Raw genomic sequence first — 25731 nt, 5'->3', positions numbered from 1 at the left:
ACTCTCAGGGCAATGACACCCAGTCCTTTAGTGTGCATCACTAAATTATTGCTCATTGAAGCCAAATGTACCATGGATTCCCTAAGTTCACTGGGTGCTGTGGGTTAGTTTTGGGTGTTTCAACATATTCAATAACTAGAGCTCGCCATCCAAACAAGCCTGTGGTCTGATCTGAACGTCCAGGTGAGGCTCAGTCCCCCGCTGACCATGTCGAGGAAGCTTCGTACTGTCACTGGTCACTGCCTGCACCCCAAACCTCTGCGTCGCTCCTGGAACCAAACACAACACACCAGAAAGCAAGAAGAGCTCTGCTGCAGCTAAAGCCACTAATTCAGTAGGTCCCTACTAATGGCTTTTCACCTACATGAAAATTTAAGGGAGATTTTCAAAGGCACCTAAAGGATTTGGGAGCACAAATCCACAGCCAGCATGGCTCATGCTGCTAAGCAACAAAGACATGAGTATATCCTTCTGAGAGCACCCGAGCCTCATTAGAGTCAATGATGTAACTTCTGTTATAAAACTGGTGTTGACTTAACTGCTAGCCTTTTGCAAGAGGATTTTGGTTCCCTAGCTTATCCTTAGTAACAAGTCCCCTGGTTGTACAAAGGGAACAACATTGGTACCCTTACTACATGCAGTCAGACTCACCACATACAGAATAGAGATGCCTGGTGTGACATAAGCCATCAGACCCCCAGTTCAGCAACAAAACATCAGCCTGCTTCTTTCAAAGAACGCCCTGCTTTCCCTAGAAGTAGACCCTATAAAATTTAAATACTGCATTATTCCAGACTTTACACTGTATGGACATTCTAAGGGGCTTCAACTTGAGTATCTTTATATTGAATTTTCCATGTAGGCTGTAGAGCACATCCAACACCCGACACGGGGCAGCCTGGGGGTGTTTAGCTCCAGGCATGGCACTGTTGCTATACCACTGCTCGTGCCACAGTTGGGCAGCACATATAATACCAGCACAGCTGTAATACCACATTAAAAGCATCCAAATGCTTCCAAATAGCCACTAGTGTGCATTTCAGGCACGTTATGTACATTCCCTTTTAAGACTATGACAGCATTTCATGAATTTAGACAGACAAATGATGAAAATGGAAAGCAAACACTTCAATAATAATGAAAGAATGACAGCAAACAGCCCCTAGCTGTTGAAGAACAACTGTCCATGCCACAAGCTAATCAACCTGCTTAACTTCACAGGAAAGGCAGGGAGCAGGCAAGCGTCCGCCTTGTCCTCCCGGTCATTCTTTTGTTAACTATTTTTAGATTTAATCTTCTGACACCTATTGACAGTGAAAGCAATTAATGAGCACAGACTAACATCCTGCATTCTTTTAAAAATAGCAAATCACGGAGAAAAGACTTAGTCAAGCACATGATGTGAACATGACAGACTTAGCCTCCAGAGAAATCATGTAGCTAAATACACCAGAACTAAATAAAGAATTGTGTAGGTGACTCAGTTTTCCAAACATGGGGCAGGGTCCTCAGTGTGAGGAAGTTAAACAAAAGGATTGAGAGAAAAACGTTTATGAAAAGCTTAGTATCTTCTGTTTAAATGGCTCATTCCGTGCACATGTTTCAATCAGAAGCAGCACTAAAAGTGCTATCACACCTGTGCCATTTATACAATTCCAAGATCACCATGTAAGAGCTCAGCTACAAGCTCTGAAAATCATGCAGTGAACTAGGAATGTCTACCACAGGGACAGCCCTGACCCCAGTAAGTGTGTTATTCCATTCAGCATACTACTGATACTGTGGCAATGCTGGGATATGTAACAGGAGCGCTGCCTAAGAAACATAGGCTTGGCATTTCAAACTAGAAAAAAAATAAATAGAAATGTGTAAAAAACATTAAATATAACCATCTTATATCTGCTAATATCAGGCCATTCTGAATTTCTAGAATTTAGGTATCCTTAAAAATTTGGGGAAACTGATAAAAAAAAAAGCTTTCAGTCCAATAGATACAGCAAAGGCTGAAAAAGCCATTTAAGACACTCGAGACTCCTTTGAACAGACTTTATTACTTTCCTAGAACTTGGAGACAGTAATACAATTTCTTATGATAATCAGAAATAATTAAGAGGGATGCGGGGAAGACAACTGAAAAAGAAGTCTCTTTTATGGCTGCTTTTGTTAACAGAGGAAAAAAAATACTTGAAAAATCATTGAAATACAAAAACCAAACAAACCGCATACTCTAGCCTAAGTTCTTCAGTGAATCCCTTCAGGTAACTCACTATTAATTCACTTTCTGAAATCATTTGAAAGTAACAGCAGCAGACTGCATTTCCAGCAAACACTGTAAAGCTTTAGGCTTAACGAAGACTCAGGAGGGAGGGAAAGCTACTGCAAGCGTATCAAATAGCAATAGTTGAAAGAGGTCAGCAGCTTCTCATGACAGCATGCTGGATTATTTTTCCTGTCCACGACTGAGGCTGAGGGTGCCATTCATAAGCAGACACATTTCACCACAAAGATGCAACTACCTGTTGCATCCTGGGCATCTCTGGAAAGACCCATTTGCAAAACTAAAAAGCTTGTTATCGCTGCTTCGTTTAGACTCAGTGTACTTGTTGCAATTCTAAAACCTAGAGACATAGAAACTAGAGGAGCAAATGCTTTTAAAAAAAATTTGCTTCCAGAAGACAACGAAATTGCATCTCTGTTACTGCAGAAAGCATTACCAGAAAAAGCACTATTGTTACTCCTGGGAGGAATCAGCCTGGAGAGCTCAATTAGCTGGCAGAGGGGGGTGGGGAATGGAACACAAAAGGCTAATTGACATAATATTTGTTTTGCAGACAGAAATGCATTTTTCTTTCAGCTTGTCTATAATTTATGCAATAATACACCTACAAGAATAAGAGGAAAATGATGTATTTTAGTGTTGCATATTTGAACAGTACAAGTGAGAAAGCTGATCTAAAATGGCAAAAGTAGCAAGGTCCCAACATTGACCAAAATTTATACAAATAAAATCTTCTACACCCACAGCACAGATGGAATCATTTGAAATGTAATCCTTCCTATATTTTTATAGAGTTAACTGTGCAAGCATGATGTTGTTTGTCATCAGGAGCAGCAGTGTTACTCCCTTACTTCCCTGCCTAAGTATCGGAGGGGGAAGATATATTAATACAGGAATACAAGGGTTTCCAAATTGCACAAAATGTTTATTGTTAGTCTAGTACATTCAATATCATATTGACTAGAATACAATTCAAAATATTTTTGGCGAATTGAAATTTTTAAAAATCATTTCAAACACTCCAAAAAGCAATGCCATGAAAAATTAACTTAAAATTAAAACAAACATATTCAAGCAATAGTTTCACTTTTGACTACAGAAAACCTTTACATGGGTTTTAGTGGTTTTAACAGTACTGTATTTAAACAAAATATATGAAATCACAAAAAGTGGAAAATACTAAAATACACACAATGTTAAAAAACTGAGGCATCCAGATGTGAGACTTGTACTTGGAATTACCTGCCCAGTTGTCCCATTTGTATACTTTTGGGGCAGTTAATTACTCTGCTGTAGTGATGCTGTTTCTCCAATCATCTGCTAACACTGTACAGCAACTCTTCTTCAATGCCTTAAATCTAAAGTTTGTCCCTCTTGTTAAGTTCCGTTTACAAATGTATATAATCTAAAATATGCAACCCACTGACAAATCCAGGTGCAATATTAAACGGTACCTTGAAAAACATCCCTATCTTGCTACTTATCATTTGAAGATAGGCAATATTCAGAACAAAATCTGAAAAAGGCAACAAGTTTTGCTTGTTTTTGAATACTGACATGAAAAACAGTAAATTAGAAAAAGGATAAAGTCAATCTTAATATAAGACATTCATTATATAGTGGGACAGATTACAATTATTGGATAAACAGTATTACAATGACTCTTCTACAACTGGTCATTTAACGCACACGTTCTACAATCGTGAGTTACTACATTTTGTTTTCCTGTATGGAAAGACAGCAATACAATTGAAGACCAGTTTTACTCTGCGTTAAGTCCTAGAATGACAAGTGCCACTGAATCAAGTTCTTCACTCTTTCCTCCCTAAAAGGCTGTGCTTGTGAAGAACCAATAGCCATGAATTCAAAGTGGTCAGCAGTTGCTCTCTACCTGCTGTTCTGACAAGGATTTCCCAACAAAACATCAGTCAATGACCGCAATGAAAGTTGGTGGGAAGTGGTTCTGCTGGCCAATTCAAATCCCCTCGAAAAATCCAAGCCTTAGTATTACAGCACCAATATACGTATACATAATTTGGAAAAGTTACTAACCGTTTTGGATAACGTGATATTAGCTGGGCACCTTCCTTAATACTGCCAAGGTCTGATGTCAGCTTTCATCCAAACTGCTGCTTTACTGGGCAGCACTGAGTTGAACTGGGAATCTTGAGAAGAAACTTGTGTTAATTACTTCTTTAAAGCACTTCATTTCTATCACATATAGAGCCAGATTAAGGTGCTGTTTACGTGGTACTATAGATGAGCAGAATATTACCACATTCAAACTCAGATGAACATTTATATTTTAGTTTGCAAAAGTGGTTATTATAATTACACCTATAATATAACCTTTGGAAGAGGTATGTTTGCTTGTCAGTACAGTATGTGGAATGTAACCATTTCTTGCAAGAGATTTTGCAACATGAATAACTGCATAGATGACAGTTGTATGTTTTCAGTTCAGTAAATGTACTTTTAAAGTTTACAAAAAACACAAAAAGTTTCTATAAAAGTCACATTATATCAAGATAATGGGTGGTAAAAGGTCATTCATCTGTGATTCATGTTTAATAAATGACTAGTGGAAAGGTGACAAACCAAGTTCAAATCAGAAGTTACATTTTTGCTATTGCACTGACTTCACTTGAATCACTAATTTAGAAAAATTCATGTAGTTAAAAATTGTAAAGTTAAACTAGAATACAAAATTTATTTGTAAACATCAGGTAGCCAGTTCTACTAACATGGAATGGACTCTTAGTACTGCAGTACAGTATCTTAGTTATTTACAGCACTTGCCATACGAAGGACATTTCCAGGACACACACAACATCAGTTCACAGTAATTGTGTTCAGAGAACTACCAATGTCAGTGCAGTTTTTCTGTGCAATTTTCCAATTTCCCCGAATTCCTTAAGTCAAATAATACTGTTACAGAGGCCAAGTGCAGATTACTCCCCCCACTCTGATATATATGTATATATCATAAGTGACGAATGATGTCTGCAGGACTTCTGTAAAGGTACTTCCAAATGGCATAGTAATGAACAGCAGCTGCTGTGGCCACAAATACGTGCCAGATGGCATGGGCAAAAGGAATGACTCCATCACTCTTGAAGAACACCACACCAAGACAATATATCAAGCCTCCCCAGGCAACCTCCTGAAGTCCATCGGTGTTGCTCTGACAATTAATAATTAACAGACAAATTAGAAAACCAGTATACAACATTTAATTACACTTTGCGAAATACATTATATTTATACAATGTTTCAATAGAACAATAGAAGTAATAGTGGGATAAATCAGAAGTTAAGACAAGTCTGATATTTTGCTTCAGGCTTGTTTTGTTAGCAGAGCAGACAAGCATGAAAAAGCCAATTGCTGAGAAATCATGTTTCTCAAATACAATGCATTAGTCTGATAGAGTTCAACTACTTCTCATCCATTCAATTTTGCCCTGCTTCACTGGAACGAAAAGCCTCTAGTAATAGACAAAAAGCTAGCTTTGTTCCACATAAGTCATTTTTAAAAGGGGCAAGAGTCAATTTACTTCCCCCATTTTGACCCAGACCACAGAATCAATTGATTAGATATTACCTAAAGCTTTTCAACATACCAAGAAAAAAGGACAATTTGTTATCAGAATTTTATTCTACTGTCCTAAAGAAAGCTTCTCTCCCAACTTCTAAGTCTTGAGCAGGCATCAGATATATTCATGAACAGTAAAATTTAGAAGCATTCCATGACAGGTTAATATATTTTGTATCTTCATCATTTTTACTAAAATCAAGGTAAATGACTTATTACATATCCAATATCCTTTCAGGGGTGGGGATCTTCATGAAGTTTGGAACCCAAGTTCTTTTTATCTAGACACCATGGCCCAGATTCAACAAAAGAAGATAACATTTCACTGAATGTAAGCTATAAATCCAAAAATATTGCTGACTATATTTGGTTCTTCTGCAGGGAAAGTTTATAATTATGGTGGACTAAAATTAAGATCTTTTCAAAAGAAACAGAGCTGCACCAGATCTTAAAACAGTTATAAAAGGAAAGTTTGTATATTTGTAATGTCAACAATCACATTCCTTACCATGGAGGTCACTACCAGAGCAGGAGAAAATCCCATGGCTAAGTAGAAAAAGAGCTCAACGATCTTATACCTAAAATGGAGCAAAATGAACCATTTAAGGTGGAGTACATAAAATACAAACATCTCCTTCAACAATAAAGAAGGTACGTCTAAGATTTTATGTTAGCAGGAGTACATTCAATTTCTCATAAAGCTTTTCACACAGATATGTTTTATTACAACAATAAAGCTTTTATTTATCTCTGTGCATGCTGCAGCTGCAGACAATACCTTCTTCACTGAATACTGCCTAGATGCATTCATTTGCATTAAATACTAATGAGAATAAAATATTCAGACAACTTATATTCTCTAATTTGAGACGAAGCTCAACAGCTCATTGCCAAAACAAAGAACAGTGTGTCTTGCCCACTGAAAGTCTGTAAGAGCAGGCTCTAGAATTTGCCGAATTCCAAGACACATATTTCAAATTAGAAACACTACTACTACTATTAGAAGGTAGCAGGAGTTAGTAAATCTCAATATGTGTGCAGTATGATCTATATAATATTACTGCATAAATTAGTGGCGTTAAAAAGTTGGTTTTTTTTTTTTGCATTACCCGCTCTTTCCTGTTTTCTTGTAGTAAAGAAGTTTTAAAATTAGATACTTCCCTCCCACCCCTTTAAGACGAGACAACAATATACCCTAAAGACAGGTTATGACAGAGTGAATACACTTATCGCTTGACAAGACAGAATTTTGCATCACTCATCATTTATTTCCACAATCTCAAAGGTCTCATTTCCATCTACAAAAGGCCAGATACTTTAAGAAAACCACACAGTTTAAAGCTGAATGCAAATAATAATTCTTACTTTTCATGGTAGAGAAATACATAAATGGTTCCTCCAGCAGCCATCAGCCAGATAAACCAACGCATGTGAGATGCTAGAGGTCCAAGCTCACGTAGATTTAGCCTGGAAGTACAGAGATTTCAACAGACAAAATTAATGAATGAATGAAGCATATTGATACAAGAGTAGGAGCCTTGATAAAAATGTATATTCAGAGCTATAACATAAGCACAATGAGGGAGAAAAATATTTGGACATGCAGCGGCAGAAGGTATGTTTATATTGATGTGACCACAGCACAATGTGGAATATACATAAACAAACAGCTTTCTAGTGCTTTCAAATACTACTTCCTGTTCTGCAAATCCCAGGGGATTATTATGGTTCATTGCACAATACAGAATGTAGTCAATTGCTTATATGAAGACACCTATACAATGTGAAATGTCAATGATAGCCTGTTTACATTGGGAAAAGCTTTAATTCTGAAGCTGTGCTTCAGGCTTCTTACCACGGTGCATATGATGCTGCAATGAAGACGTAGATCATCATTCTGTCACACATGTGAAAGCAATGCTCCATTGTCCTAGGAGAAAGAACAAGTTCATCAAGGAAGATATTGAAAAGATTTTTGTAATTTTTGTATCATCTCATTTTCCTGACACATTTTGGAATTACTTTAGGGGAAATACCATCATCTCCTTAACCTCTTAAAACCATTTGGAGGACTGTCAACTTTTCTTCTACTTCACAAAGTCATAAGCAAGACATGTAGGAGATGAGCGCTCTTCCATCCCTCTCCCTTTCTCCATCTCATTGTACATTCTGCTCACTGTCAAGGAGGCAGAATTTTGTCACAATAACCCTCCCTGATCCAGAAACTTTTCCTTTTACTACTAGTTAAATGCAATTTATGGCCCAGAATTATATAGGGGTAATAAAAAATACAAAGAAAATCACATCTTGGTTTTCCTGTTGTACCCTTGCTCTCAAGGCTGTTAGCCATGTATCACGTTTTTATTCTCTTGGCAAACTCTGTGTTACTTAAAGTACTTGAGCATACCATAGTCCCAAGCAGTCCTCATTTCTAAAATGGGCTTATATTCACTGTGCACTTGTATTATGTTCTTCCAATGCAATTGCTAGATTAAGACCCACTAGGTTATCAGTTGCATTGGAAGAACAAAAAACCCTTCCCTTAAGGCACCAGACATCGTAGGTTTGTTTGCACATGAACTTGACTCACTACTTCTTCCAACGGAATCAAGGGTTTGGTTTATTTTGTTTTGCTGTTTTTGTTTGTTTTGAAGTGATTCCATACAAGGCACTACCACAACCTTCTGTAAAATCATTACTTTTTGACTACTTTACAAAAACTGTTAAAACATCACAGAACATGAAAATAAATAAAACATCATATACAAGAACTATAATGATACCTTAAGTGACTCTTCTTCCAAGAAACTATGTGAAATACTGTGGAGACAATGAAGAGCGCACAGAGCCCCATGCCATACATCCATGCTGTTATCTTTTCCCATCGATCATCAGAAAGCCGGTGGAGAAGGGCACTACCCACAATTGCAGGAACAATAAGGAACTAAAAACCAAAACAAATACAAACAAATGTTAATGTACTTGCTACCAATGTAACTACCCACAGTACTGCAACAGCAGGGTGGATGTCTCATTTTGGGGGACGAGGGAGGAAGAAAAAAGAACATGTCCAATTAAATATTTAGAGAATAGAGCCTGCTGTCTCAGACATTTCTACCTGTCTCCTACTATGAAAGGGTATCTTCATCAGACTTTAAGTTAAAAACCCTGTAAATGTTCCTTTTTAGACCCTGCTGTATATCTTAAACATGAATTAATTCACTGGAATTGTAAATAGACTTCATAGGTTAAATACTTTATAGGTAAACCTAAGTCTCACATACTAAACAAAGCTAGGAACCACTAATGTTTAAACAAATCTGGCAATTCTGCTATGCACTACAGGTTTGATAGCTTAGAGCATAAAGTTCTGGTCTAGCCTGCACTATCTTTGTTCTGTATCTACTCGCAGACAAGAAATTGAGGCTCTGATCACAGCTATGGTTCAAAAGATGCACAGCATACTGAATGAATCTGTAAAGCAGCTGGTTAATTTCACAGAATTTCACAGAATTTCTAGGTTGGAAGAGACCTCAAGATCATCCAGTCCAACCTCTGACCTAACACTAACAGTCCCCACTAAACCATATCCCTAAGCTCTACATCTAAACGTCTTTTGAAGACTTCCAGGGATGGTGACTCCACCACCTCCCTGGGCAGCCCGTTCCAGTGCCTAACAACCCTTTCAGTAAAGAAATTCTTCCTAACATCTAACCTAAAACTCCCCTGGCGTAACTTTAGCCCATTCCCCCTCGTCCTGTCACCAGGCACATGGGAGAACAGGCCAACCCCCACCTCGCTACAGCCTCCTTTAATGTACTTATACAGAGCAATAAGGTCACCCCTGAGCCTCCTCTTCTCTAGGCTGAACAAGCCCAGCTCCTTCAGCCGCTCCTCATAGGACTTGCTCTCCAGGCCCCTCACCAGCTTCGTCGCCCTTCTTTGGACCCGCTCAATCACCTCGATGTCCTTCTTGTAGCGAGGGGCCCAAAACTGAACACAGTACTCGAGGTGCGGCCTCACCAGAGCCGAGTACAGGGGGACGATCACCTCCCTAGCCCTGCTGGTCACAGTGTTTCTGATACAAGCCAGGATGCCGTTGGCCTTCTTGGCCACCTGAGCACACTGCTGGCTCATATTCAGCCGACTGTCCACCATCACTCCCAGGTCCTTCTCTGCCTGGCAGCTCTCCAACCATTCCTCTCCCAGCCTGTAGATCTGCTTGGGGTTATTGCGCCCCAGGTGCAGGACCCGGCACTTGGCCTTGTTGAACTTCATACAGAATGAAGTAATTAATCCAGAGAAAGGGTTAAAAAAAGTGACAAAACGATGCTTTTACTTCTGGATTTTGAAGTACACCACCTGTCACTTCATTACACTTACAGCTTCTTCCTTTCTGCAAAGCTTGGTACATTCAAACCAAAAGCAGTAGAGCCATACAAATGAGAAGTACAGCATTCTTGTGTCTACAGCATTTGGACCAGAGGTGAAAATACTTTGAGTTTTGCAACGAGAAGTTGACCTCACACACTTTAAGGACAAAAATAGTCTTCCAGTCTGGCTTCTTGTTTATCACAAAACCACAGATTTCCATATATGTATCCTGGAGAGCCCTCAAATTCAAGTAAGGTTAAAAACTGTTTCACTCCTCTGGAGATTAGTCACTCCTGATTTCCACATATGGCATACCGTTTAAAGTGTGGCTGAAGCCCTTGAGACAGCAGGGAACTGATTAGATGTGACAGTTGTTTCATTTCATATTTGTAGGAGACACGAAAATGCTAAGCTCCAGAAGTTTTTTTAGCTGGGTTTCTTTAAGCTGCAGGATCATGCCGTATCCACATTTGTCAGCTTGCTTCCCTATTTCTGATACAAATTTCAATGTGACTAAACTTGACAGAGAACCGAAAAGTTTCAGAGATATTCTGTATCCACAAGTGTTACAAGCATGACAAATCCTTACTAAATCTCTGTTAAAGGCCTAGGCATGAGCTGCTCAGAGATTCCACCTGGAGCTCCAATTAAGACCTTCTTATAGGAAAGAAGGCCTCTGAGGCAACTAGATTTAGATATTACAGAGCATCTTGCCTTTCTTATGGAGATATCCCAGCTTCTTACCAGTCTACTAAAATAAATGTTTCACAAGATAATGCATAATGCTCAAACGGACCAACACATAATTCACTGCCAATTGCTTTTTCCAAAAGCTACTGTATATAAAGTTTCAGGATTAAAAACAAGCAATTTTCTGGTCCTTTCTTTGCACCTTCAGAGAAAAGAATACAGCCAAAAATGAGTACGTGGCTGAAGGGCTGAATTCATCTCTTTTCTGCCTTGTCGGGTCTCTAACGAATGATTCTATTTCTCACAGGGAACAATACCATACTAACATGAGAAGGATTTATTGTGTTTTATTTTTCTCCCTAAGTATTCTATCTGGAAACACTTCACCTCTGTGCCCAATATGCATCATGGGAACAGTTAGACTAAACAAGAGATGTTCTATTGCTTTTTTTTTCCTGACCAAAAATAGCTAGATTAAAAACAAAATCCAGAAATGATACTCTGCTGTTCCAGACAACTGTATAAAAGTTCTTTAGGTTCTAACACCATACCATGTAACATGTGTTATAATGGACTCTATTAAATCTAATTTCTGTCTCACAAAAAAGCAGTACTAGTCAGCTCAACAAAACATCTTCATTTTAAAAAGCCACTAGCACAAGAAGAGTATTCTTCAGAATATAGAAGCAATCAGTCCTTTACGGGGGGGATAAATACCAGAAACTTAGTCAAATAATCAGAATTGATAGAATGAATGTGATTGTGCTGTCACTTCACAGGAATGACATAGCATATCTAAGTTGCCAACATTCCTAATAATAAAATTAGCTAGAAGTTAAAGCAGTTTTGCTTATTTCATCATGAAGTACAATTCTTCCAAATGGAAATTGTCACCCACCAACTTAATGTACTGTGAACAACACAAGACCCATGATGCTCCTCTTTACTGACTCCACTGCCTTTACTAATACTTGCTAAGGCAGAAATGAGGCTGGCAGGATTTACAGAATGAGAGAAAGGCAACAGTTTCATTAAGTTCTCTGGAGAAATGCCAGAACAAAATGAGCCTGAAGTTACAATAACAATACAAAAAGATGACAAAGGATTACAATACATTTATTTACAGCTATGGGATGGAATCCTTAAGAGGCAGCTTAGGTGCAATCCCCACTAGATATATATTGTAGAAACTGACTACCACAACCACTGCTGTCACAAATAACAGCCACTGTAAAAAACTAAGGCACAAAGAAAGATCCAGAAACAGTTGCTGTAGATCTGAGCAGGCATACTTGATTGAAATTACACTCTCTAGGTATCAGTTTATAGGTATCTCCCATCTCTTTTGGGGTTGCTGAGAAAACTGATATTTTGGTCAGTATCTTATCTGTATTTCTTCCATATTTCTGCATGGAATCTCTCCCACAGAGAGGTTTTTTAAAAAAAAAAAAAAAAAAACATTAAAAACTGCTTTTGTCTGGAACATTCACGCCAACTTAAGTTATTTTCTTTGCACACAAGACTACACAGGTCATATAGTCAGCAACGTGACCTTTGATGCACAAGCCACTGTGGCAAAGCACGTATTACCATGGGAGAGCGCATACATGGCTCTCACGTGCCCTTTATTGAGAGAGGAGTGCTAATAGCATAACGATAGCCCCTACAGTTCCTCTTTGAAAAGGAAGACAAAGACCAACCAAGCAGCCAAAAAAGCCATGTGACACTTAGACAGTTTTTTGTGGTTCCATCTATTTCTAGTTTCCTGCTCCACAATTGCAGCCCTGAAGCCATGTAGTGCCTCTCTACTCATGAATTTTCACGAATAAGGAGACAAGCATCATGGAACAAGAAACCTACTGGTGACTTGGGTTTTGCACTATACAGAGGACAGAGAAACTGCTACTATCAGTCAGGTAGAACTGAGACATTTTCATCATAAGAGCACTTCTGAAATTTTGATGATTCCTCTTTCCATGCTCCAATGGCCTGGAAAATGCTCCAAGCCTCATTTTTGAAATATTTACACTTTTTCCATGCACTGTACAAACCAAAACTAGAACTCATCTTAAGAATAGTTCCTCCTTTCAAGGCAGTTGGAAGAAGCTTTTAGAGCAGTATAACACAAGTTGTGCCTAAATTCTGAAGTTTTTATACATCAGAACATGCCTTTTGTCTGACAAACCTTACAAGCACTAAGAAAATTCAAGATTAAATAGCAACTTGCCCAGCGCTTTGATTTAGCTTACCTTACAATTCAAATGCTTATTACTCCTGCTTCTCAAACAGTTTCCTTCCTGTTCTTCTAAACAGAGATCAGTCTTTTCTGTCTCTACATTTAACTGCTTAGCTGCCCTTCCTGTCTCCTAGTGACTAAAGACAAGTCAGTGCTTCATTTACTGTTAGAAGACATTTTAAACAGCCTTTCTAGTAAGAAATTTGAAGACACCTTACTATGCTACACAAAGTTATCTTTTAAATATCAAATCAAAAAGTGATGTATGGGATTCTGTATCCCCATTTATTATTTAATGTTTTTGAAGAACGTGATTAAACTGACTACCATATATTTTTAAGTCAAAGCCAGAAGAGATACCTACCTGAGGACTACAGTTATGCTTGTAAAATACAAGTTGACTGTTTTCTGAATTGCAAGTAAAAAGAAATAGGAGGAAAATGGAGAATCACTGCTGTTAACCATAAGCTATTTTGTATATATTATGTCACTACCTAATTGAAAACTTATCTAGCAGCTACTACTCAACTACTTGATCCTTTAACATTTAGTAAAACAGGTTGTAACATGGAACAGGAAAAAAAAAAAAATATCCCCCTAGCTTTTTCTATATAATCGACTGTTTACCCAGAATAGATTTTTATCTCAAGGCTTTAAATTTTGATTAAAATTTATTTACTGCATATAATTTTATCTAAGGAGTAATCCCTCTCTTGTACTATACTTTATACTATATTTTCTTCCAAAGCATATGTTAACATATGCCCAAGTTGTGAGCAGATCATGGTAGATTTTAGCATGTAGCTTGACTGTTCAGCATTGGAATTAGACAAGTTTACCATAAACAGTATTATACCACAAAACACTGATATGACATCTGGGCTGTAACCTGCTGCTAACAGGCCTATTGTTCAACTAGATGAAGCCTAGAATTGCTAAAGAGTACAGGAACTTCTGCCAGATATCTTCAGAGCCAATTTTTTGGCCAGGATTTATACAAGGATTAGGAGATAAACTACATACTTATGCAAACTAACAGAATGTTGCTTCATTTCTCTATGTAAATATGTGCTTATTTGTCTAATGTTGTACAAGAGACCCTTGGCTTAAAAAAAAAAATACAAACCACACACAAGCTTCAGTCAGCTTTTCTGTACGTAAACCAAGAAGATTCCATTTCTACCAGCAACACAGAGCTGCATGTTTGCTATTTATAAAATACATAGGAATGATCTAGGTAGAGCTCCATTCTTAAAGGACTGGAGAGTCCTGTGCACCACACCATGAGTATTTGTATCTGTGGCTCACTCAGACACATTGGAGATAAAATAAAAAAGTGGCCAAAGTCAAACATACTTCAAATGTTTGGAGTAAAACAAGAGACCAATGAGAAGCACTGGCTGCCTTTATAAGAGAGCAAATGCTAAATTAAAAAGAGTTTAAGAGTTCTTTCCAACTGCAAAAAAAAAAAAAGTGGGACTGCTTTTGTTATTTTGTTTACATATCACATATTCAAATCTAGTATGGGTCTTTACATTATGAAAACAAGGACAGACTAGGTTGTTTAAGAGGGCTGTCTAGCATTTACAATCAGCATTGTTACTGTACCTTTCAAAAGAGGGAATTGAAGAAAAATCAAAAAATCAGTTTACAGATATTAAGTATCAGAACTAAGCCATTTTTTGCTTTTCGAGCTATTATTATCCACATTATTATGTTTTCTGTTGTTGTTGTTTGTTTTTAAATGAATCCTTTGCATTCTAACCTGAATACATCTCTTGTACTTCCAGTATAGAATTCCCATATTACTACATGAGCACAACACCAGGAAATCTGACTTGCAAGATTAACTAATATGTTTACTTGTTTGCAGTCATCCTTTCACTGGCACAAGGTAAAACCACCTAAAAACATGAAGCTAACTTTGGTAAAAGGGAATCTTGAGAAGACTTTGGAACTTCTAGAGATTCAGAACAAGGACTAGTGATTACCAGCCATCTAGTTAGTGTTACATTTAATGGGCTGTTAGAGCTGAAGCTTACACAGAAAAAGCAGAACAGTTATAAATACAACACTTGGGCAAAGTTAAGTATTTAGTCATATAAGAAAAATACCAAAACACAGAGTTCAAAAAAGAAAAAAAGTACTTACTGCATGTGTGTAACAGTTAGCAGCATGTTCATAGCAAGTGGGTTTGTAGCGGCTGTTTGCTGGAGCTGGGTGGTTCATGAACCTGTTGAATAATTAAGGAGTACTGTTAGGGAAGTTAATAAACCATCTCTTTGGAGCATCATGAAGGAATACCTCCAACCCAGTAACATTAAAACTATGTGTACAGACACGTTTAAGGTAACTATTATTAAAATTCAAATTTTTCCTCAAATATGTTCTCTTACCAGAAAGATCAGTTGACCATTCAGTACACAGACAATCACAGATTTTTTTTATTATTATTATTTTTTAAATCTTTAACCGATGTTTTTCTCATTTAATAGAAGTTGCATATAGAAATTATACCTCCTCTTTTCCACTTGCTTGGTCAAATAAAGAATTAACTCTCTCCCATTTTAATTACATAATAAAGACTCAACTTTTCCTTGAATTATGACCTTCATCATAGCTGCCAAGGGTTACTCTACTTGAAAGAAATTCTTAAAACTCCAGCAATATTCCAGTTCTACATATATAACACTTCAGAGTAAGTCAACTTGAACTTTGTCTTTTCTACTCCCATAGCAAGCAATATTTGCTGTTGGAGTGTCAGATGGCTCAGTTTTTTTCTTTGTGGCTAGTGCTATCTTCTATCTGTAACTAAAAGAAGTTACACAGAGAAGAAAGGATATGCTAATGGTTAACTCAGAAGAGGAACCATTTCAAGGGGATTTCCATGACATTCCATCTTTTTCTCTAAGAATTTTCAAACATTACCTAACAAACAATCAATCTCACCAAACAAAGCCTATGCAAGTCAAACCAAGTATGATGAAACTTGAGAAAGTTATGGAAGAACTAGCCAAAACAAATGTTGTGCTTAACTATTCCAAGGAGTCCAATATTTAGGTTGTTTCTGTGAAAATACGAAAATTAAGCATGTGCATAAAAACCTTGGAAAACCAGCACACATCCATACGCAACTAGTCAAAAATCAAAGTCACAAGCTACTACAACAGTACCATGCCTGTTAGCCCAGCGCAGCCTACTGTCATACAAAAGAGCTGCTTTCACTAATAAATTCTCTTTGTATATTCCAGGTTATGGCTGACTATTATAAAACTATGCATTGGCAATTAGTCAGGTATCCAACAAGGCAAGAACAGCTTCACAACAAATACAGAACGTGTCTATGTTCAGAACTGAGAACAGCTTTATTAGCAATATTTATGTACAGCAATATTTATATTTAATATATATTTTGTTAGAAAAACTTTGGTCCTGCCTCACGTTCCTCCTGGTTTAAGTGAGAAACAGTCCTATTTTTGGAACATCTATAAAATATTGACTAATTTCAAAATGGGGAGGAAAAAGGGGGAAAGAAAAAAAAAAACACCAAAAAAGCCCCACTTAACCAGAATCTTGTCTGAGCAAGCAGTTCCTGATTTCTGGGATAGGATACGTGGTTTCCAAACATTTAATAAAACCATTTTTTTTCTAAACTGATATATGAAAATTGCTAAGACTTAAACAGCCTTGATAAAGTAACACAGTATCACCGTGTCCGAATTATGGCAATTTCAAAAAAAATCATGTTTCAAATGTTATGAATGTAAAGGATTAAAAAAAAAATGTGAATTTTAGTCACAGAAGCTGAGTACAAAATGTTGTTACAAATGAATAGTTCCAAGGAAGTTAATGTATAGAAATGGCATTTTTTTTTGCCAGTGAAAAATAACACTTCTCTAAGAGGATAATAAAATTGTAGTCATATGCACAGGCTTGCGGAACATTTGGAAAACAATATTGTTGCCCTGTGCATACAGACCTTCAACAGCTGCTGAAGACCATCTCAACGTCATCTAAAGATGGAACATTCAGTTCACTCAGTTCTGCTTCCAAGTTTGGAAAACATTTAAAAATAAAAGCATCTGTTGGCTCAGTTGAGTGACCAGGATTAGACTGTCCTTGCTCAACTCCATAGACTCAAAGTCACAGAAAACCTTCCACTGATTACATCTAGAATATTATTAAGTTTCCCCAGAGGCCATGGTGGTACCTTGGAGGTCTTACAAGAGAGGCTACAAAAAACCTGAAGAACACAAAGGAATAAGCTTCTCCTCAGTATTAGTGTCACAACTTCTATTGTTCAAAACTTCTGTATATTATCATCTAATAAGCTATAAATAATTGAAGGTAGCCTGCTAATGGGATCTTCCATTACCTATTAGAGGATTAGAACAACGATATTAACAAAGCTATCCTTTCTCTATTATCTACACAAAGGGCGTTTTCCCACTCTTGGTGCCAACACAAGAATGATGCAAATATTCATTTATCTACGTGGTAACTTTGTCTGAAATCTGATGCTTGCCTGCTTTTCCAGGCAAATTCACACATGCACCTTTACTTTCAAAACATTTCAAACATCGTTTTTACATTGAAAAATAGTTCTGATCATTTAATTTAAATCAACTTGCTTTTCTTTCAGAGTTCTAGCAGAGTAATACCTTTAGGAATACTTAATCCACTTACATGTTTATACCACCTGAGTTAAGGCTTTACCTGTACTTTAACAAAAAGGCTCTCCAAACAGCCCAGCACCTAACTGTTTTACATTTGACATACCTGCACTTCTCCTTTCTGAAGAATGTCAACTGCCACAGACTGCAAGACCCACACAGCAATTGCTGTGGCATATTTGGTCAGGTCACTGCTCAAAGAAAGCATTTTCAGTAAAGCAAAACTTCAGTTATCTCCCTGTGCCTTCTTCATGGGAAGATCATGAAAAAAGTGGTCAAATAGGGGAATAATCAAATGCAGCCAGTGCCGCTCTTGTGTTTGCTTCATTTCCAATTGACTGCGCTCATGTTCAATGCTTTGAGAAACAGACCTGACATTTGAAGATAGCTCCTTTCTGATAGTACGTTGAAGAGCTCATCAAAAGCAGGACAAATCATTTTGACACATTCAGTTTAAAAAGTCAGTCATTTACTCCTCTAGTTATGTACACATAGGATATTGCAACACGAAGGAAGAATTTGGTTGTAGACTTATTCACAGCATAGAGGCAAAAACTGCTCCATTTTTTCTTCAAGGCAATGGAAGAAAAACCACACCACGGGCAACAGCTGCTTTTGTTTTCTGTAACGTGAATAGCACAATACAAGGACATCGTTTTGTCTACTATTTACAGGTCAAGTTTGCCTCTTCTGAAAAAAGGTAGTTGTGAGGAATACACACCTTCCTAACAGAGGAAATTCTACCAACAGCACTCAAATGCTGTTTACTCCTAAACAAAGGCTCTCCATAACACAGCAAGTAAGGTTATTACCAAATGCAGGACAGTCTTAGAAACTGCACTCCAGTTTATAGGAAACCCCTCTAAGCGAATGCTTTTGATTCTCAAACAATCCAACACCTTCTTTAACAGCAGCCCTAGTGAAATTGCAGTCATTCATCAGGAGATACACCAGAGTATCTCACAAGAACAGACATATATGTCTCCATTTAAGATACTGACAACCTAAGGTCTTTAGCATAAAATACTAACTCCTTCAACATCAGGAGACAATATGGATATAACTACAGAGTCTGAAAAATTAGTTTGAGCATCAGGATGAAGCATTTTCAGCTTAACTCAGCTCAGCAGGCTTCACTGCCTGAGGACAAACACATTGAGCCAGGACAGCACCACTGACTGCTCAGACACAGCTGCTCCAAATTCCACATAATCAGCTCTTGGTACTATGCTCAGTTCCTTACAGATAGCCATGAAGAATACAAGCATCTCCAAAGTTTCCTGACTTACTTTAGATAAGCACGATATATTCTGACTTTTTGTACTAGAATTTGAAATTTCTGAAACCAAGACTAGTAAATACGTGGGGCCAGCCATGAGATCAGAATGCTTTTGCATTCAACTCCGTTATAAGTTTAAGTAGCAAAATAGTTTAAAGTAGCCATGCTTGGCCTCAAATAGATCTTGAGCCTTAAGAATGTTCCAGCTTTATAATTTCACAGCATATAAACAACATCCATTAACAAGTACATTCCCAATAGAATTGGAAAAGACAGTGAGAAAGACATGCGACTTCATTTAAAACAGGGGAGGAGAAACTCATACCCTCATTCCCTTTACGCAACCTGAACTTTGAACTTCAAATACTTCAAATAACTAGCATTTTAAATATATAGACTAATCTGTTCCCCCCCCCCCCCCCCCTCGAGACCATTGATCTCAAGTTCCTGTTCATTTCCAAGGGGACAGATGCTCTATGACTCACAGTGATTTCAGAATTAAGAGATCACAGTATCTGGGAGAGAAAGGAGGAGGAAAATCGGAGGGTCCTTAATGCTTTGTCTTAGCTTGCAAACCCAACTTAAAAAAAATAATAATAAAAAAGAATCTTAAATCTATCGCACATACTTGTGTGGCATATGTTCTCCAGTATCGCCACAAGTTTATACCCAAAACTACAGAAGAGAAAACATCTTTCAAATCTTGCTTTGTTCTTGATTCCCATCTGCTGATGGAATTGCTCTTTGAAGCATGAAGCAAAACATCAGTAAAAAAGCCAAACATCAATAATGGTCTCAAAGATCTAGATTTGGGGGTGTGGGGGTTTCTTTTCAGGAAGTATATTTCCTTTATTCAAGTCAAAAGGCCCCATACTTCCTTTTAGCAGCCTAAAAAGCTCATTGTCTCTTTTTATATCTTTTTTTGCCTTGTGCTTTCCAGAAGCAGAAGAGACCAGGGAGACCTCATAAGCCACAAATAACAGCATATCTCCAGAAATTGCAACAAGGTGGGGACAACTCCACAAAAACAGCAGCAGCATACATTAAGCCAGGCTGTATATTTAGATACCAAAGCAGTTTGTTATATTGGCTAAGCTCTTTGCTTTTGAGAGGAAAAGCAAAAACCACAAGCAGGTCAAAATTGATCAGCATCGTGTTTTCGTTTATAACCACGTAGGTAAGATTTTGAAGAGAAATAAGCAGGTTTACAAGCAGCTTGATTCTTTCTGACCAGATCGGTAGATATTGCCTCTTTATGAATTCAATCCATTCTGTTCAAAACAGAGGCATATTCCTCTGGACTTAGTACCTTCCTTCCTGGATTCGAAGATACCTAGTCACAGTTTGCAGCTATCCAGATAATTTATCTTTACTACTGCTGAACAACTGAGTCAGAAATAATTCTGATTAGAAGCAGACCACTTGTTTGGAAATATCCGCGAAATTGCGTATGTAAAGACTCATGTTACAGCATGACACTAAAGACTACACAAAATCAGCTATAATCCTGGAATCCATTAACAATTGTGGTACCACACACGCATCAGGTCCTGGAAAAAAAAAAGCATCTGTGCACCTCACTGACTGCCCAGAGGATTCCTCAACCTCCAGACAAGTACAAAAGGCAAAACCTCAAGCGAAGCGCGGGCAGAAGTCACAGCGGGTGCAGCACATCTGGGTGCAGGGACAGGCCAGCACATCACCCTAGGTGTGGGTGGCTGCACAAACGAGGTCTGATCGCGCTGGTATTTCCCCCTCCCTCCCTCACTTCCCTTTCAGTTTTATTTTGCTGCTAACCCCCAAGCTTCGCTTTCTCAGAGCAGGGCAGCCCTACCAGAGCCTGGCCTCACCTGGCAGCAGCCTGCCCCCCACAGCTACCAGCCCTGCTCCTGGGCTGCGGGTCCCAAACCCCTCATGGACCCGCGTTCCGTGAGGGGGAAGGCGGGCAGCATCCCACAGCCGCCCCGGCCCCACAGCGTGCCCGAGCGTCCCGGGTCGGGAACCGGGGCTGTGACACACGGCCGGATGCGCGACCCTTCACCCAGTTCGAGAGGGAATAAAATAAATAAATCGTGAAAACAGACACACGGGTCCCCGCTCCCGCCCCGCTGGAGAGGCGTTGCTCGCAGCGTGTGCTCGCCCGCTACAGCCAGCGATGCCCCGGCCCTCAGCCCCGGCGATACCGAGAGAAACGCTCCGGTGGCTGCCCCCAGCCCCGCAGCCTGACCGCGGGGAGCAGCCGGGGATCCCTCACCTCCTAAACCTCTCCTGGAGCCGCCGCATGGGTCCTGGCCGCCCGCCCCGGCCAGGCGGCGGCGAGCGGGGGGTCGGGACGGGAGGCTCCGGGCGGCTCCTGAGGCGGCGAGGGCCGGAGTCCGGGCCCTCATTGGCGTGCGAGCCGCCGCGGCGCCGTCCGTCGACGAGGCTCGGGAGCCGGGCGGGCGAGCGGCGGCTGCGGGCGGCCGCTTTAACCGGCCCCTCGGCTCCCCTCAGCCCGCCCGGCCCTCGCTTCCCTCCGCCCCGGCCCGCCCCCGGCCGCCCGGCCCGGCCCGCCCCTCGCCATGGCGGGAGGATGGCGGCTCCTTCATGGCGGCAGCGGCGTGAGGCGAGCTCGGCGCACCACAGCGCCAAAATAAGCAAATATCTGAGGGTTCGGCTGTTTAAACAGGCCTGGTTTTTAACCTACAGAAGCTGGAGGAGCCATTCCGTGAGGGAAGCCGGGTGGCGGCGGGCTCTTAGCACCGCAAAGGCCCTTGTCCCTGTAGCACGCAGGGGGCTGCCTGGCAGAGCAGAGCTCCTCCAGCAGAGCTGTGCCTCTGCCGTCGCACAGAGCTGCACGTGGAGTAATGACTGCTCTGAGCCGAGGTTACAGTGGCTGGGCTGCTGCTGATAACCTGGCTGGCTGTTTTACTAGTTCCTCCAGCTGTAAGCCGCTGAGGTGTTATCAACTTAAACCACGAATTTTTCCAAGCAAGGGTTATTTTACATGAGTGAAGAAATGTTGTCCACAGTATTTCTATGAGATGAATGTGGAATTGCCTTTCGTAGTACAAACTGGGGCATGAATTAGGAGAATTTTAAATTCTTGAATAAGCTTCTGTCTTCTAATCTAAGACCTTGTTTACAATGGGATCTGAACTGTTAGAGCCCTCAACAAAAGCAATTAGTACAGGCACACCAAAGCAAACTGCCGGTTTAGACAAATAAACTATATCCGGCATCAATATCGTTTATGGCAGGGCAGAGACAGACGGGATGGGATCTGCTGGCTGCTGGCGCAATGGTTTATGAGTTGCCTCCCCAGCCAAAGGTGCCACCTCTGCCAGGCAGCCACCTCCACCACAGGCTGTAGAGGGAAATGTGGCCATTGTCACTTGGCTGGCAGTCAAGTTAAATCCGGCTTTTCATGGCCCTCAGTTCCTTTTACTAAATCTTCCTCCACATCAGGAGTTAACAAACGGTTAGGTAGTAACAGCTTTGTAAACCGCCACAGCAAGACTTGCTTGACCCTTCGTTTCTTGCCTTTCATGATGAAATAAGCTCCTCTGGGACGAATTGCAATTTTCAGTCTCCCACAGGGGCTTGCTGCAATGGTAGCTGGGGCTGGGCCAGGTGCTGCAGACAGGCAATCGCTCAACTTTGCTCCAAGGCAAGGGTAGAACATGGGGCTGGAAAGGAGAGCTCCTGAAATGCAGAGCCAAGCTAGTTCCTGGATGCTTCTCCTGAGTTTCAGGAGGGCTTAAATTACTTCCATTAATCTCAGTGAGGTATCACTGTTAATAAAGTGGTACAATCTGTCATGGCTAATAAAAGAAAGCTCCATGTTGCGGAGGTACATCCTGCTTATGTTATCTATTAATCCAAAAGGAGCGGAGCTTGAGGACTCCGCTGAAGAACCCAGCCACACACGCATGACTGCATTTTATTGGCATCCCAATAGTGTGGCTTTATTTTGAGGTGGAACTTGTGGTAGTACAGCTCCCTTCCTTAATACCACATACCCATCCTTGCATTCCTCCACTACTGCCCCAATAATTTGTTCTTTCAGGCTGTAAAAATGTTCAGGAAAATACGATTCTGTGGACACCAGGACTGGAAGACTGGCTTTTTTGTGGTTCTGGTAAAACCTGGACCGACTCCTGTAAAACAGATCTTCTGCAACCTTCAAAGGTGCCCACAGAGTCATCGCATTTTGTCTCCATCTTCTCTCACTCCCTCTGCTCTTTTTTGGCTGCTGCTTCTGTCTCTTCCCAAACCACTCTCATTATCTTTTCCTTCCCTGCTGCTTTTCACATTTGATCTAGATTCTACCAGGAAATGTGTCACAGAGGCTTTTTCTCCTGTTTTCAAAGCCACTTTTTCCATGTTTGTTCTGTGGTCACAGATATCACACACTGTGAGATCTTCAAAACAACAATTACTGTAGCTTCCTGTTGTTGGAGCATCAAAGATTTACAAATTAAAGATCTAGTTCGAATCACTGTTTCAAACTTGTTTCTTTTGAATAACAACAAGAGCATTCAAACCATGAAGCTTGAGAGAGTGAAACCAGGTTAAGCAGACCACCAGCCATCATGAGAACTGTAATGAGACTGGAAAGTTTTGACACTTGTATTGAACTGAATCTCCACGTCTCTTAAGGATAACACCAAATTACTCAGCATGGATATTTTTAAAGTGGTCCTGGCCAATAGCTTTTTTTTTAGTACCAGTGACTCTGGTTGAACTCATCACTCTAATTGCTTTTTATGATCTAATGACTCAGAATCCTTTATTTTTTATTTATTTACTTTTTTAATATTAGAACAAAAGAAATGCCTTGTTATGGATGAAATGACTATTAAATTTAAAACCTAAATTTTGGCAATAAGCATACAGAATTAAGGCAGTAAAAATCTTATTAATTTGATCGCTTTTATCAACAAAATACGAAAGAAAAATAAAAAAGAACTTTGAATACAGGTGTTTTTTTGATTCTGAAGTGTTCTCAAGACTAGAAATATGCAATAGTAAATTCAGCTGGGAATGTATTTTAATAGATGAGACAGGGTTACAAGGAGATGGAAGAACTTTCCTTACTGGATGCATCACTGCTATAGGGGTCTCTCATGTGGTGCATTTAGAAGAAGGACCAAAGGAAAATAAATGGAAAAGAGCTCATTAATAAGGAATTGAACTTATTTTTTTCATTGGACAAGGAGAATTTAATTCTGATCAGTGCTGTGAGGTATTCATAAAATGGATTTTACAAGATGAACAAGGCAATCCCACTTTGATCCCTAATAGGAGGTGTTTGCATAGCAATCTGTCACTAATTGCACTTCTTGAGAGTCTCAGCAGCGTAGTCAGTGGCTGCAGGAGCTGGTTTGCCCTTATTGTTTCTAGGTCAAATTTTACCCACGCAGAATCTCCTGCACATCCGTCACAGGAACTATCTACAACCTAGGGACAGCGGAATTTGTTCTCCTGGACATTTAATCCATCACTTTTATGAGCATTAAATTGACACAGACATATGTCATTTCTTAATCAGACATCAAGTCTTTTTATAGTATTATGCAAATATGGACACAAAAGTAGGGTCCGTAGTGACAGAAATGGCAGTTTTCACTCTACTACAAAATTGTCCTGGGTTGCACAACCTTATCAAGCCAATGGGCAGGACTTGCTGAAAGCTTCCTTTTCCCCAGCCAAGGTGAAATTTTAAGTGCCACATGAGATGTCAGTGGGGAGTGAAATTCTCTCAGGAGGTTAAGCTAACAAAACTAAACATCCCGCACAAAAACTGAGTTTCTTCTAGCCATTTGGCACAGGCGGCAAGTTATTAATATAAGCCCACATGATAACTACTCTCTTGATCTGTTGAACAGATAGCAGTCACATAACATTTGTAAGCAGTTCCACGGCTGCCAAAACATCCACAACAGGGACGTGACACCGCTAAGAAATGTTCCCAGGTACTCACTTTTTGGAGCTGCCGGTGCTGACGGGCTCTGTCAGAGTGGCAGGACGGCACACGATGGCTTGGGAAGCTCTCGGCCAATTTACGCATCAGAGGTGAGCTGAGCAGCACCAGGCCCTTAATGAGGCACGGGAACAAGTCTGACAGGTGAAACTTCTCTCCACTCCCAGTTTACATGAGAGAATAAATCAAGCATTTCTGGTAAATAAGGGTGGGGAAAAATACCTTTCTGCATTCTTTATGCTTTGTAACAAATAGAACATGGGAATCCAGCCCTCGCCTTCCTGTCTTAGCAGTGTATGTGCTAATGGATGAAGCTGATGGTTTGACAGAGGTTTGATTTAGAGGCTTGAGAGGCAAAGCTCCTTCCCTTTCCTAGGTTTAGAGTACAAATTCAGAAATAAGCAAGGTTGTCACTGAGTGACTGCTTCAAATGTGCGTGTGGTCATGGTAGATATGCAGTCTGACAAAGCTCTTCTTGGCTAGTAAAACAATTTACTGATGCAATTTTGGAAGGAAATCCTATTCTTCAAGATTCTAATAGGAAAACCGGTTTTGCAATAACGCGGCCTGTAAGACCAGGACAGCAACAGGTCCCTTGTGAGCCCGAGGCGAAGCTCTGAGCACCCCATGGGGCTCAGGCTTGC

General features: G+C 39.8%; 2 protein-coding genes across 3 annotated transcripts in view; both read right to left on the bottom strand.

Annotated features, from left to right (window-relative positions):
* Nucleotides 1–3182: 3182 nt before the first annotated feature.
* The window catches only part of MMD (monocyte to macrophage differentiation associated), a 42921-nt gene continuing 20372 nt past the window's right edge, over nt 3183–25731 (bottom strand). Inside the window, exons 1-7 of one of the 2 annotated variants that reach the window (XM_068655444.1) lie at nt 21377–21621; nt 15322–15403; nt 8654–8814; nt 7726–7800; nt 7236–7337; nt 6379–6448; nt 3183–5462 (exon numbers count right to left, since the gene is read on the bottom strand). In XM_068655444.1, coding sequence (XP_068511545.1) covers nt 5262–5462; nt 6379–6448; nt 7236–7337; nt 7726–7800; nt 8654–8814; nt 15322–15403; nt 21377–21405 — 720 coding nt within the window. In that variant the 5' untranslated portion in view covers nt 21406–21621 and the 3' untranslated portion in view covers nt 3183–5261. Of the gene's footprint in view, nt 5463–6378; nt 6449–7235; nt 7338–7725; nt 7801–8653; nt 8815–15321; nt 15404–21376; nt 21622–25731 lie in introns of those variants that run through there. The other variant, XM_068655443.1, reaches the window with a different exon arrangement.
* The window catches only part of SMIM36 (small integral membrane protein 36), a 31289-nt gene continuing 20921 nt past the window's right edge, over nt 15364–25731 (bottom strand). Inside the window, exon 2 of the mRNA XM_068655445.1 lies at nt 15364–15403. The gene's annotated coding sequence lies outside the window, so the exon portion shown is untranslated. The remainder of the gene's footprint in view (nt 15404–25731) is intronic.

The sequence above is a fragment of the Anas acuta genome, chromosome 18 (genome assembly GCF_963932015.1).
Source record: "Anas acuta chromosome 18, bAnaAcu1.1, whole genome shotgun sequence".
Classification (NCBI taxonomy): Eukaryota; Metazoa; Chordata; class Aves; order Anseriformes; family Anatidae; genus Anas; species Anas acuta.
This window is presented reverse-complemented; position numbering and strand designations above follow the sequence as displayed.